Raw genomic sequence first — 14516 nt, forward strand, 5'->3', positions numbered from 1 at the left:
AAGGTATAAACACCCCAGGTGGGTCATTCATCATCCTCAGGGCAAAGCGTTATAGAAACTGCATAGGGACAGGTGGGAAGGGGAAGGTGAAGTTCAAATGTACTTGTTCAACAGCAAGCACCAGTGGGCCAGGGAAGTGCAGCCGTAGCAAACACTCTTCAAGCTATCGTGTAGATAAAGGGAGAGCTCCCTCTTGCCAAAAGGATGCTGTGTTTCATACATCAGTTGTCCAGATATGGAAAGCAAATTGCTCTTTAGCAAACCAAACACAACGCTGTTAAGTATGTTGCCAAGGCAAAGCCATGACTTTGTTTAGTGCAGAATAAGGGTGCACAGCTATAGCCAATGAAAACATCAGCTTATAGAAATGGTTTCATCATTCCTCTTAGCGCCTTCTCGATAAAAGCAAAAACATGTGGTCTCTGAGGAAACTGAAAACAGATCTCAGATCAATTTCAGACACATTGAATACGTATTTTCTTGGTGCAGCTTTCCCAGACTTTTCTATTCCTTATACTGCAGTAGCCATAACTCCCTAACATGACGTTACAGTGGTGCATATCTGAAGAATTCATTAACAGGGATGGGGATGGGGATAGACAGGGTGAAGGGAAGAGGGAAGTGGGTAAGAGGGAGGAAGACAAAGAGACTAGGAATTAAAACTAAAATGAAACTAAAAATTAATTAGTTATCCAGACAGCACGTCACTGGAAATTACTTTAGAGGTTCTTTGAGAATAAAGAAATACCAGCCATTGCCTGCCAAGTTCTGCTGACCTTATGGGCATCGGGAGGTTTCAGTCCATACCTGGGGTAACCTTAGGAACAACATGGCTTCAGGACCAAGGGAAGCCACAGACAATAGCAGCTGCCACCATTTACCCTAGAGGAGACCCTTTTGCTTTTTATCGCTAGCAAGGTGCTGGTTGCTGAAGCACAAACAGCGTGTCATATTTGTGCTCACCAGTACACGTACCACAACACCAGTGCTCAAACACAGTGCTTGGATGGGGTGGCCACAGGGTGGGCTAGAGAGAAGATTAACAGCCTCTTCTGCCACCCACAATTCTCCAGACTCTGAAATGTGGTGCCATGAGCCCAAGCTCTGTCTTAGCCCATTTACCTGCTGTAATGCCCAGTGAGTATTGCCTGTGCCTGGGATTTCAGAGGTGCCTACGCAAGAGATAGAGAGGGCACCCAGACTTGGATTTCACTGAGCCTGAATCTAAAGTAATACTCTTAAATGTTTATTTATGTACCTAAGTAAGAAACCATTTCTTTTAATATTCTGAGCTCCACACAGGTGTCATTCACACTCATTTCGATGGGCCATTCTTCACTTTTTAAAATTAAACTCCTCAGATTTGGTTCCAAATGTACTATTAGCACTGTCTTGGACAGTAACTACAACAGAATCATTGTTCTTAGTTATGACGATTTTAGTGGAAGTCCAGGATTTGGGTTTGTTTGCGGCTTTTTGTTTTTCTTGAAGCCGCAGGCCTGGGAATGTTGTGATTGAGAACTGCAGTTCCCAGCTCTCACAACTGTGAAGAAAAGCTTGGCTAGTAACCTCATAGGTCCTCAACCCGACAGATATCCCACCCCCACTGACTTTAAACAAAATCATGGTTTTGATATCAACCCTGTTACTTCAGGGAGCCTGACTGGCCATCTTTCAGCCAAGCCAGGCCATCAGCATCTGGCTTCCACTGCTGTAAATCTTGAGCAGGAGCTTCAGAAACCTCAGCTTCCTCTGAGAGGAATAAAACCCGCTCTCAGCTGTCATACTCAAGGGCTATTGCAATGCTTTCTTAAAATAGCCTGAACATGGAGCAGCGCTTTCAGACTTCAAACGCTGCTTAACCTCCTGCTTCTTGAAACTATGACAACCCTGGCAAATAGTATCAAAAGATACAGCTTTGGAAAGCAGATTTTTTTCATGAGAATGACCATTAAAAGAAGATTTTAGAAGGCAATGCATTTGACTGTGCTGATGGCAGAGGTTGGGGCTTTCAGAGGAGTATCTGCAGCCACCTATACAGGGCAATACAGCCTACCAGAGAGCTAAAAACAAGCGACAAGAAAACATCGGCTTTAAAAGTGTGCTGCTGAAGTGTAACAGAAAAGGAAATAATCACACGACGAGATAGGCAGAGAGGGCAAGCAGGAAGAGTGTCTTCACGTGAGCTCGAAGAAACCTCCTTGACTTAGCCAGAGCTGTACTCAGCTAGTCACCTCACAGGATACACGTCTGGTGCAGGTCCCGCAGCCAGGGCCCATGTCAGACATGCTGGCACTGCCATGTGTGCACCATGGGGACCATCTGAACAGCTGCTGGACTTGTATATGCATGGAGAGGTATATACATTGCCCGGTCAGCAGGTCACTGGAACGGCTCTTCTGTCCAGCTTGGCCTGAATTTCAGATGCAGGTAATACATTTAGGCGCTGAATGTCACTGCTCAACTGGGCTTTCACACCACGCAGCAACAGCTCTCTGGGACCTCAAAGGACAGCACAGGTCTTTCAGTCTCCTTGCCTGTCTCACCACATAGCTGCACTCTTCCCTGTGGGTTTTTGGTCAGACCAGTGCGAGCAGGAGAGACCCCACGCTCTGCTGGTCAGATGGCAGCTCTAGTGAGAGCTCAGAGCCCAATACCACAGGCTGTTTTACAAAATGCTCTGTTATTTCATGCCGTTTTCTACTGGTGGCTTCAGAGCTGGCTGTGGTGCACTGACATTTCCCAGCCACCTTTCCGGGCTCTCCGAGGGGGGCTGTGCTGACTACAGGCTGTTCTGTACTATAAAAACCCTCTTATGTTTTCTCGTGGAGACACTGGGGTTGAGCACAGCCTGGGTGGAAAATCAGCATTAGGGAGCTGCTCCAGTGACTTCACTCAGTGCTTGCAAATACAGAGTGAGCTGTTGCTTGGGGTTAGCTCCTGCTGTTGCCCACATCTCCTGGAATAATGAAATACTTTAGGTAGAAAGGGACCTCTGGGGCCTTTTGATCCAAACCCCGACTCACAGCAGTACCTGCTTTGAGCTTACATCCAAATTCACATCAAAGCTGGTTGCTCCAGGACTTGTCCAGTCAGGCTTTCAGCATCTCCCAGGGTGGAGGCTCTACAGCATTCCTGGACATGGTTGACTTTCTAGAGTCTCACCTCTGGTGGGGTTTTTAAATGTCCTCTGCTCCTGCCAGGTTGAGGGCATTTCCCTGCTCATATTAGTCTGTGTGTCTCCTCTTTTTCAAAAACTGTTTACAGCAATGGAGCGAGACAGAGGCCGGCTTCAACCTGCATCTGTGCTCCAGCTCCGAACACTATTTAATGTGAACCTTTGCACCATTATATTCTGTTTCCAGCAGATGCTTGTGGAGTCACCTTGGGAGCACCATTCCCCAGAGGCACAGAGAGGAGCCCTCACACGTCTCTCCTAGCAGTCCCCAGGAATAACAAAGAGATCTGAGCCTGTGCTCTGCAGAGTGAGTCGTCTCCCAGTGAAGGTTAAAATGGCCCAGCACCTCACAAGCAGCTCAGCTCCTTGAAAGATCAAAACCTTGAAGAGAAATACCAGGCTGATAGATCAGCAGGGAGGGCTTCACACAGGACCAGGTTTAAGAGCCGTTCACAGAATTGTCAGAGTCAAAGAGCAAAATGTCCTCCGACACTTGCAGTTGCTCTTGATGAAGATGGCCATGAGAGAGGACTCCCCCTCATAAGCCAAAACAGCCAGGGAGAGAATAGGGAAGGGAGTAAGAGCATTATTGCCTCTCCAGAAACAGAAATAAATTAGTGTGAGATCAAAATTAAAAAGTGCATGCAATAACAAAACCATTAAAACAATGTCAAAATGAGATGATGCTTACACAGACATAAAATGCGTAAATAAAAATGTTGTAGATCACTTAAAGTCTGCTTGCCCCTAATTTCAGTTGTCGATTTCAGAGACCAAGCCCCAGATTTCTAACACCTATAAGCTGCACTGGGATTACAGCTCTCCCCGAGCCGACACACCACGTTTCCCAAGACCAAGGAGGCTCTGCTGGCAGCCCAAGTGACGGCAAAGGCAGTGCCGTCATCGGCAGTGCCGGGTGGACAGCTGCCCCCCAGAAGGAGAGGCGTGCTTCCTGCCCTGCCATGGGACCGTGCTGGCCCGGCACCCCCAGCGCACTGTGGAGCCACTCTCCTGGGAAGAGCACCTGCCCTTCGAGGAACAGAGGGAAAGCTACAAAGCTACAAAGGTAGCTCAGGAGCTCGGCTCCCAGGGCGGTGGTAGGTGGCTGTGCCAGGCAGTGCTGGAGCCATGCCCAGGCAAGCAGCCAGCCTGCACAGAGCTGCCAGGAGGGACCAGTCCCAGCGCCCGCTGCAGGCACTGGCCTTCAGGTTTTATACTTTTGATCCTTTTTCAAAGGGTATAAATAATTTAATCCCTCTACTGTAAACAGGCAATGAATAAGCTGTCATGAAAGAGGGCAAGAGACTAAACACACACCAGAAGGAGAAAGAAAAATATCTTGAGTGGAGAGGACTCTTTCATCTGAACAGCAATTTCAGATGATTCAGGTGGCAGCTGAAACTAGCTCTTGGCTAACAGTATAGTCAAATATTTTAAATATTCTGGGAAACAGGAGAATACAGAAAAGTTCTAAGAAACTATGAGCTCTTTCTGAAGAGATGAGTGACAATACACTAACTGTAGTCTCCTAAGTTAGTCCTGCGCTTCGTTATTTTCTAAGTATTTAAATAACTTCTGGTACAGATAAGCATTCTCAGACCTTTTCTGTTTGCTTGACATAGCACCTAGCATTTAAGTCATCACCCTGCTAATGTCTTGCTTTTCATTTGCAAACATAACCTTTAGAGGGGAATGTAACCTTTAAAAGAGAATTACACACCCTGCAGAGATCTTTTTTTCATCCAAGCCGCCTGTCAGACCTACATCACCACTTCAGCTGTGATCTGATTTGGTTGTGCCTGATAGTTATCTCCATCTACATCACTTGGAGGAAAAGCATCTGCAACTGTTTACCCAGGATTTCAGCCTGTCTCCAGTTAGCCAGTAGTCTTCCTATATAACACTCCCCCAAAACACCTCCCATGTCCCTTGCTAGCAGCCTCCACAAAAGGGAGCAGAGTGGTGCCTCCTCTCTGTTTTTGAATGGTCATATACCTGTCCATGCATGGGCTGATGTTTACAGTCCTACCACACAGGCTGCTCCTATGCCCAGGCAGATGCGGTCCGCGTTGTGAGGAGCTCACCCACTAGGAGAACTTCCATGCAAATATCTGGTGGCATCAAGGAGCAGAAGAGCTGTCCCTGTCAGTAACCGTCTCCCACTGTGAGTAATAGGAGATCCCATTCCCTGAAAGTACAAGTTCTTCTCATAACATACCAAAAAAATCCCAGCATATGGTCTTTAAATGTCACAGACTACCCTCCCATGATCCCAGTTGGTTTCCAAAATTGGTAACATTGAGAACCAAAACTCTAGGGCTCTCTATCTGTCTAGACCACAGCTGTCTGACTTTAGTTTTCTTTGTTTTCTTCCTGAATGTTCCAGTTTGGCACCTCCAGAGAAGAAGAGCTATAGATCACACCAATTGAAAATAAGCTGCAGAAAAGATGTGAGACCAGTGGCTCATGGCTGAGCATCACACAACCCTCAGCAAGCTGGGATCCAGCTGAGGTTTCCCTTCAGAAGCGTCACCTCTACAGCTCCAACAGCACACCCCTGCTGCTGCCAAATTTGGGACATATTCTGGAGAAACTTTTGGTGAGGACAGCTAACGGTCCTGTCCTCCCTGTGCATTTGCAGGTGTCTCAGTCCACAGAGTCCTCACAGTGCATGTCTATGCTGTGAAGTAAACACTTCTGCTTTCACTTGAATAAGCTCACCCAGAACAACACAGCAGAAAGGGAATGTCACCATGTTCTGTGTTCAGTCCCCTTTCTTCCGTAGACTTGAAATTTAATTGCTAAAACATCTATTGCAGTGTGGGGGGAAGGATATGGAAAAGGAAAGGAAAGCCTTAGGTTTTTTGGTCTCTGATCTTAAGCCTATTTGTTGACCTGTATAGCGCTGGCTACACCTAGACCCTGTTAAAACCTAGCTAGCCAGTTTCTCATTGCAATCATCAAGCGGGTGAGCTAGCTCAGCTGTCCAGCTTCAGCTCGGGGCACGTCCTCTTCCTCAGCATTGCCATGCTCCCTGCTAAGCCCCTCACTGCAGAAGTGCATGCACCCAGCACAACCCTGCAACTCGTCTCCACATTCAGTGCCACGCTTGCCTGAACGATTTCTAGCTGCTGTATGACAAAAAGCATTGTGTGCCTGAATACAGCCTCCTTCCATTTAGGGAGTTGACTAAAAAAGTTTGCGCTGCCCAAAGTGATAAACAATCCACATCTGCACTCCTTTCCTCTTAGCCTTGGCAATGAGCTGCCATCCTGAGCAGAAGTGAGGTGCTTCTAAGAGGCAGGCTGCAGTTACCAGCTCCTTCAGGACATCCCCTTCTATAGTGTCCTTAACAGAGTGGGGAAAATCAGTCCCTTCCACCCCGATGGCCTTGCAGTACAGGCAGCCATACACTCCTGCTTGGAAATACATCCGAGATGAATGTTTTCCCACCTGCTAGAGGCTTGAACATTAACATGAAATCCCAGTGTGTATTTACAGTAACAGTGGTGTGGCTGGAAGGAACTATGCTGGTGCACTTTGTTGATCTCTAAAGCAGCGGCAAACCCGGGCAAGAACTCCCTGGGAGAAGGAAGAGGTTTTGCACTGGGGCCCTGTAGTTCATTAGTGGAATAATCTCCATAGACAGGAGTGGGAACTGGCTAAGATGGGAACAGAAGAAGTGTTCGTACATGACTAATGACTGGGAAACACGGGGGCTGTGGCAACTTCTCATTTCTTCATAGCTTTGGGAGAAGGCAAACATTTTCTGTTTTAGTTTGATATGCAGACTAACCACAGACTTGTAATTTCTGGTACTTGAGAGGCCCTTATTTACTGACCAAGTCCCAAAACACTTCAGCACACCTATCCCTGTAGAAATGTATTGCTTTAAATGACAACACGTCATTAAAAGCTCCTCAAATTATAGCAACTTTGAGTAGGCATTTGGAAGCACTTTACTGCCTGTTACAATTAAATTTCAAAATGGTGGATGAAACTCTTTGGTCAATAAAGAGAGCTACAGTGATTCCTCAGCCCGATTACAACAGCATATTGAGAGCCCACACACGTTTTAAGTGGTGTTCATACAAGTGGCCAAACAGAGGCTGGTTTACCGTTCCACTCCCTGTGACAAATGGTTTAGGGCAATATTCATCATTTAAGGAAACCTGGGGAGATGCAGACTGTTGCTGCATGTCCCTTATTTGTTGCTGGGCAGCTCTTCTCCATCTCTCTTGTCCTCTGGGCTGTCAAACTGCTATCTTTCACACATCCTTACTGCAACAGAACACCCTGCAAGGGCATGCAGTGGAAAGGGAGAAATTTCCTTTTTTTCCCTCTCTCTGTCAAAGTCCTAAGGGACTAAGCAAGGACACTGTCCTTCTCCATGTCTTGTTTCAAGCTGAGCACTTAACAGGACAAATGGAGTCAGCCTTTACCCTGCTCCCAGGGCACCGTGGCTCAAGGCCTGAGGAACAGCTTAGCTTTGAAAGCTTTGGAGGGTTCTCTCCTGTGCATGGCCCAAGGACCAGCTGGTACCTCTGCATCCCTGCCACTCAGATCACCTGGACTCATTGAGCCTCCTAGGTCAGAAGACCTGTTCTGTCCTTTTTTCTTATGTCTATCCATGGCCAAAGCAAGAGGGAGACAGCGAAACTTACCATCTCCTAAAGGGGTAAAACCAGCAGCTGTCCTAAAAACAATAAGAAAAACCAAGCCCTGAACCCTCAGCCAGTAGCAGGTGGCTTGATGGCAGTAACAGAAAAGTAGCCCCACTGGCATAACCCATGCAAGGAACTGCTCCAGCCCCTCTCATATGGGGAAAGCTTAGCTAGACCTTCAGAAGAAATTCAGCAATTGCTGCTCCCTCTGCTCCTGTGTCTGCCCTTTTTCCCTTTCCTTCCACCGCTTAATATTAATCCCACCATGATGGTGGAAATAAGACAGGGTACTGCCATGCCAATGACAATAATCACACTAGACCAATACTTTGAGGGCGAATTGCATTATTGCCTCGGAGGAGGACAGCAAAAAGACCAGCTGTGCTTTCTCTACCCTGAGCTTGACTGCCATGTTATCGCCTGTTCTGAGGGACTGTAAAAACTATGAGACAAACATTATTGCTTTGTTTACAGGTTTCTCTGCAAATGCTGGCTGACTGTTATTTTCTGAGACAGCTGGCAAGCAGAGGAGTAAGAAGATTTATTCCCAGCAGGTGCAATAGGATACGTTCAGATGATCATTTGTCCACCTCAGACCTCACACTTTGGCAATAAATTGTTGCCAGGTCTCGAAATTACATCATCTACAGCGTGAAGTCTTGCTGCAGACCGGGCATATTGGAATCGGTCCCTTCTGCTGAACTCCTGCCAACAAAGGCTGCCAATAAGCCTAAAATATGCCAGCTGTGCTGTAGCTGCTGATGACCATATAGACTTCCCTCTTCCTTCCATCCTTCCATCCACCACCAGAGGCCATTCAATCTGCAGACGCAATTGTAATTCATGCACATGCCTCTAGGAGTCATCACCGCTAAAAATGCCTGAATAAAATGGCCATCGCTTTGCAAACTGTCACCAGCTGCCCTTTCACAGAGTGCTAGACTTTGTCCACTGGGACGAAAAGTACCTAGTGCCAAAGCCCAGCAGTATTAAAGGTCAGTGACTCAGTCTTCAGCACTGTTTCCTGGGGAAATTAGGTTTATTGTCTTCTGTATGTCCTGGGTACATGTGTCCCTTACCCAGCAGGAGATGGCAGGCAACACGCTTCCTACTTCAAGTGTCAGGGAGCGCAGGGGGTGACCTGGGCTCCCTTCCAGACCCCTGGGCCAGAGCATGAGACTGCGCCCCCCAGGTCCACCGCAGCCCCCCGGCACCCCTGTTCTTCTGCCTGCTCCATCCGCTGCGCAGAAAGGCTGACCTTTCCTGCCCTCCTCCCCCTGTGAGAGGTGCTGCTGTCACCAGCCTTCCCTCCTGAGCAGCACCAGCCACCTGCATCATTTCAGATGGCATCAGCTGGCATGAGCCAGGCATGGATTCAGCTCGATAATTACCCCCTCAGCCTCCCTCTCCAAGCGAAATCTGAGAAGCCACCGGGTTCCCGTCCCGCCGCTGACGCACGCAGCCACATCTTCCAGTTTCACAGGGAGCTGTGCAAGACCCGCTCAATTAAACAGGAGCAGATTGCACCAGGCCAAGGTCCTCTGTGCAGATCCACCACCTGTGACACCATTGCGTCAGAGGGGTCACTGCCAAGTTTTACACATAGCGGAGGACTTTGCTGATATCTTGAAACCTTTACATCATCCCAGCTCCGGTTTGCTCGACTAATTCAGGCAACACGGTGCTGGGCTGTGTGTGCAGCACCAGTGGACAACTCTTCCTCTGATCTGGATTACCCTCACAGAAAAGCCTGACCTAAAGCAGTGGAGCACAGAGACCCTTAGACATGTCACCGTAGAAGTAGGGACCTCCTCTCAGAGTCTGTTAGACATCAAAAGAAGAGTTTAAAAGGGAACCCTTAGCAACGCTCTGTCGCCTGTCACTAGACCAAGCTATCTGGCTTTGCCATGTGTTGCTCCTGTGATGATTTCTTAATAGATTTTGCTTTTCTCCTTAAATCCTGAAGGAGGAAAGCCCTGGTACGTTCTCCCCGCACCCCGCTGTACCCCAGCACTGAGACTCAGGAGTCCCGCAGCAGCAGGTGATGCAGCAGGCACCTCAGGTACTGCTTACAAAGCAGTGGGTGCCTATTATCAGTCCACATTCCCCCTTTTTCCTCTGCTTCCTTCTGCTGATGCTACTGTAAACACCTTTGCAGAAGATAGATAGCTATCCAAGATGAGAGAGCAGCCAGCGAGCAGCATGCTACAGTCATGCACAAATCAGAGCAATGAAGTCAGGTACTGCAATACCATTCATTTCACAATTCCTCATAAATCAGTCCCTCCAGCCATATGATTTATCTTCTTCGGGGTGCTCAGAACTGATTGCAATAGCCTGTGGTTTGGCTGCCACGGACCTGCTCTGTGATATGACATCTTTTCCCAGCAAGGGCTTTACATGCCTGCATTTGCCCTCTGCCTCCCCTGCCACGCTGCAAATCTACACCAGGTCTGCGCTTGCCATAAGCCTGGAAGAACTCCTTCAGTATCATGACTTTTTTTTTTGTTTCTCTCTCTTCCTGAACATATGTCCTTCAGATTGTCATGTAATTCATCCTTTTAACTTTGCCTCCCTGGTCACTTCCACTGCTGATTCAGCCAGACATACAGTGCCAGAAATCTTAAGATAGTTGAAAGAAACAGAAACATTTCTGCACACACGGACAAACTGAAGCATTTACAAGTAGACACATGAGAAAAGACATGTTTGGTGATCTGATTAAACAGAGCATAGATCTGCTTAAATTGAGTCATGATTTTTTACAGCCTCAGCTGAGCAAAAGGAGACTATTAAGTGTGGGATTTAAATTGTCTTTGCTGGATGTGTAACACATTAATAGATATCAAGCTCCTTTTAATAGCTGACCTCAAAGCAACTGAGCCAGGATGTGCGTGCCACAAGCTTCCTTTTTAGATGAAGAAACTGAGCCTCGTGGGATGTGATTTATCCGGCAAATGTTGCAAAACTGGGAACAGGACACAAGTGCCACAGGTCACAGCCCAGCACCCTCCAGCCAAGGTGCCCCTGGCCAGCAAGAGTCCCTCTAGGAGCGGCAGCGACACTTATGATGGGACCTGCTGCCCCAGCACAGGTGACAGACAGTCCCAGCCTGTTGCTACTTGCAGACTGTTACTCTCTGGCTTTCCCAACGTGTGCCTTTGGGAACACAGGTGGGGAGTGTTTCCACAAGCATCCCTTCATCCTTCCTCCCTCCCCTGGCCCTGGAGTGTCTCCCCAGGAGCAGGGGGGAAGAAGATGCGGATGGACAAGGTGTTTGCCAGAGAACATTGAACGTTTCACGCCCATTTATTGCTGCAACACAAACACTGGTTTCATTTTCTCTTAGCCGTGCCCAGTGGCTCAGCATTGCTGGAAAATCACAGTGGCTTTGCTAGATACACAAACAACTGCCATAAACGGACTCTGAGCACAATTTATGGACACAACTTACATGCTTTCACCTACAGCAAGGTTGAAGGAGAAAAAAAAGGAACAACAAAAGAAAAGGATTTTCTATATTTTTATATTTAAGCTCTAAGGGGAATGGCTAGCACAGACTGCACAGATAAAAGACACCATGACCTAACCCCTCTCAGTCCCCTAGCAGAGGTACCTCGGAGGCAGCAGCATAACATTCCCACCACAGCCACCTCCCACAGTTAGCTCTGGAGCCAGGCTGTGGCTCCTGGGCAGCATTCGTCCTCCTGCCCACCCAGACCTGGATGCCACTGTCAGCATGGGCAGAGATATGTCATTCCCAGGGACCAAAGTTTGACACCAGCTCCCTGTGTGTCACTTGTGGCCCTCTGAGCAGACTTGATTTCAGCGGTCACACACACAAGCCAGTTCTGAAGCTTTGCTCTAGGGCCAGCCGGGTGCTCTGATTTATCTTCTCCTGAGCATAGATCCTGACAAAAGCTGCTCAGGTCGGATGCAGACCTCAGAGCACAAAGCTCCTGCTCTGAAGAGTGTGAAGCCTGTGAGCAGATCCAGCGGTCCCAGCTGGATATGGGAAGGATGGTGAATTGAAAAGTTCAGTGTTTGCTCAGGGCTTCTCCTGCTGTGCCCTGCTCCATGTTTCAGAGGGCACAGCTCCAGTGCAAGCACCCAGTTAAAAAACACAGCAGGAGGCTCATGAGACAGGCAGGAGCCAGAGGCCACAGCTGTGTTGACACATTTTGCGGTCTACCTTGATGATTTCCTAGCCAACCCCTCTAAGCAAACTTAGTATTTTTCGTCACTGCATTGGTGACCGTTACTGTCAGGATGACCTTAAAATACACACTCCTAGTGTGCAGCCTGTGTGCTGGAGCCAGACCACAGCACATCCGCAGCACGATTACAGATTACACAGAAGATCTCCTAGGAAAGCATCTTAAATGGCCTTTCGCAGCCTCATTAAAAAGCCACTACATTTGCCAGCACTTACCGCTAGTGGTAACAGTCTGTGGTTCTCTGACTCTGACATTTCAGGAAAAGCTGAACGATAGCTTTGGGCAAAAATGTGTGTTTGGGTTTTTTCTTCAGTAAGCATAATCATTTCTGCTGACTCCTGTTAGATCTCAGAAGGGCAGTCTGCCACCAGGTTTTTTTTATTACCTGCAGACGTAAATGTTCAGTACTGAAGATAGAGAGAACGGATAACACACAGTGATCCAGATCAGCAAGTGGTATCAGTCAGCTACACTTGGGGTTTACACCACCGAAGTTGCTGGCCCAAAATTGAGCACCAGAAGCCTCAGCTGCAAGGACTTAATCCTTTATTTTAATCTGATATTCCTCTAGCAACAGAGCAATCTCTGCGTGGGGTGTTTGGCTTTGAATGGGGTGCTTGGCTTTGGAGAGCCACCCTTCAGATCAGATCACCTTTCCCTGAAAGTCTGATGCAGACACTTGATCATACTCGTTGTCCCAATTTGCTTGTGACTTGGAACAAAACAAATCCGGAAAGGACAACCAGCCACCAAAGCAACGACCCTTGCAGCGGCAATCCCATTTTACTGCCACAGTCCCGCAATGGGACGGAAGCTGTTGATTAGAGGACGGGGATTTTCCTTACCTCGCTGACAATGGATGAGTGGGGCTGTTTATACACCCAGTTATCATGGCATGTGGCGAGCGGCAGGTTGCCCGTGCTGTGATTGCCATAGTGGGCGAGCGGGCTGGCGCAACTGATAGAGGCGTCCCACAAGATGTCCAGCCTCTCACACTCTCCGCTGGAGGACCCATTCCCCAGGCGCAAGGGCAGTACTGTGAAGTTTCGTTCCTCTTCCAGTGTCCAGCCACATCGTTCGCTTAATTCAGCTGCTCCAGGGATCCTGCACCAGTAGCTGTCTGGTGCCTGCCCAAGGAAAACCACGCTGGCGAAGAGGGAAGAAAAAGTTATGCCCGTCTGGGAAAGGAGGAAAAAGACCCTCTTTTGAAATCTTCCAAATTCCCCAGCTTCCTTCAAAACCTCATCGAAAGATGGCATTATGTGAGGCAGTCTGTCCACTCGGAGCAGTCCAAGAGATGGCAGTTTGTTTTCACACTTCGCAACGACTGCTGGCGTTTCCTATAAACCTGACCGTCTCGCCCCCCCTCACTCCTCTCTTCTCATGTGCACGCATGCACACACACACAGAGACACGCGGGTGTGCAACGCCAGTAGCATGAGGGGAGCCAGAACGGGGCAAAGTTGCGGACAGGCATGCAAGCGCGCTCCCAAGCACAAACGCGGAGACTCAGGACATGCCAAGTGGCGTGGGGCTGACACACAGCCGGGGACGAATGCGATTTAAGGCGCACAAACATATTGTAGGGGAGGAGGGGCGTGCATTTCCTATTCATCCTGAATGTTAAACAGATTATGTAATAAACTCAGTTAACTCCTTCGGGGTGGGTGAGCCACAAATGCTAGCTCCCACCATGGCTGTGATAAATTAATAGGTGCAAGGATAAAGCAGAGTTAAATGGGAAAGAGCGCAGAAGCTGTACAAAAAGCAGCAGTGAGTGATGCAGCCTCTCTGCGGGATGGCAGGAGCAGAAAGAAAGTTGTTTCAAAGAGAGCTATAAAGTCTTTCCTTCAGCAAATAGAAGTGAATACTGCAGCAACATTTAATTATTTCTCCAAAGTGCTGCTTCACCATCTGTACAGATTTAGTTTGCAAGAGTCTTTCCTTTCTACAGTGTAAGTAAAGCGAGGCTCACAAACTGTGCCAATCCAGCATTTTTTTTTAAGTTGGATCTACCTGTTCAAAAAGGCTTTTATATGACCTTCCTCATTTTAATTTCACAAAGCCTTAAAAATATTTTAAAAATAAATGACCTGGTTTTCTTCCTCAAAAATGAATAGAAAACAAGTTATTTCACTTTCTGTTCAGCTATTTGTTTGAGTTGGGGGGAGAAGAGAAGGGGGAGGCAGGACTGGAGTGCATTTTGTGTGCACGTGAGCACAACTTGTGCAGAACTCCCTGAATCAAATCGGGCATGCAATGGCAGGTGTTTTGCAGTTTGTTCGGGATCATGAGGTCCATGGCTACTCTATTCTCTTGCGAGAAGGAGCACAGGGACAGCACCTGTCAAAGATGTCTCCTGCAATCTGGTTACCTGCAGCGTTGACCATGATTGTCTCTGGTTTTGATGCAAGGTACAATTTCCAAAACAGTTAGATCCAGACCAAGGAAGGCTTT

General features: G+C 47.9%; 1 protein-coding gene across 1 annotated transcript in view; it reads right to left on the minus strand.

Moving 5' to 3' along the window:
* Positions 1-13318, minus strand: part of SLC22A3 (solute carrier family 22 member 3) — a 32800-nt gene extending 19482 nt beyond the window's left edge. The window contains exon 1 of the mRNA XM_059833464.1: positions 12905-13318. Coding sequence (XP_059689447.1) covers positions 12905-13318 — 414 coding nt within the window. The remainder of the gene's footprint in view (positions 1-12904) is intronic.
* Between the last annotated feature and the right edge of the window lie 1198 nt (positions 13319-14516).

This window comes from Gavia stellata, chromosome 2 (genome assembly GCF_030936135.1).
Source record: "Gavia stellata isolate bGavSte3 chromosome 2, bGavSte3.hap2, whole genome shotgun sequence".
Lineage (NCBI taxonomy): Eukaryota > Metazoa > Chordata > Aves > Gaviiformes > Gaviidae > Gavia > Gavia stellata.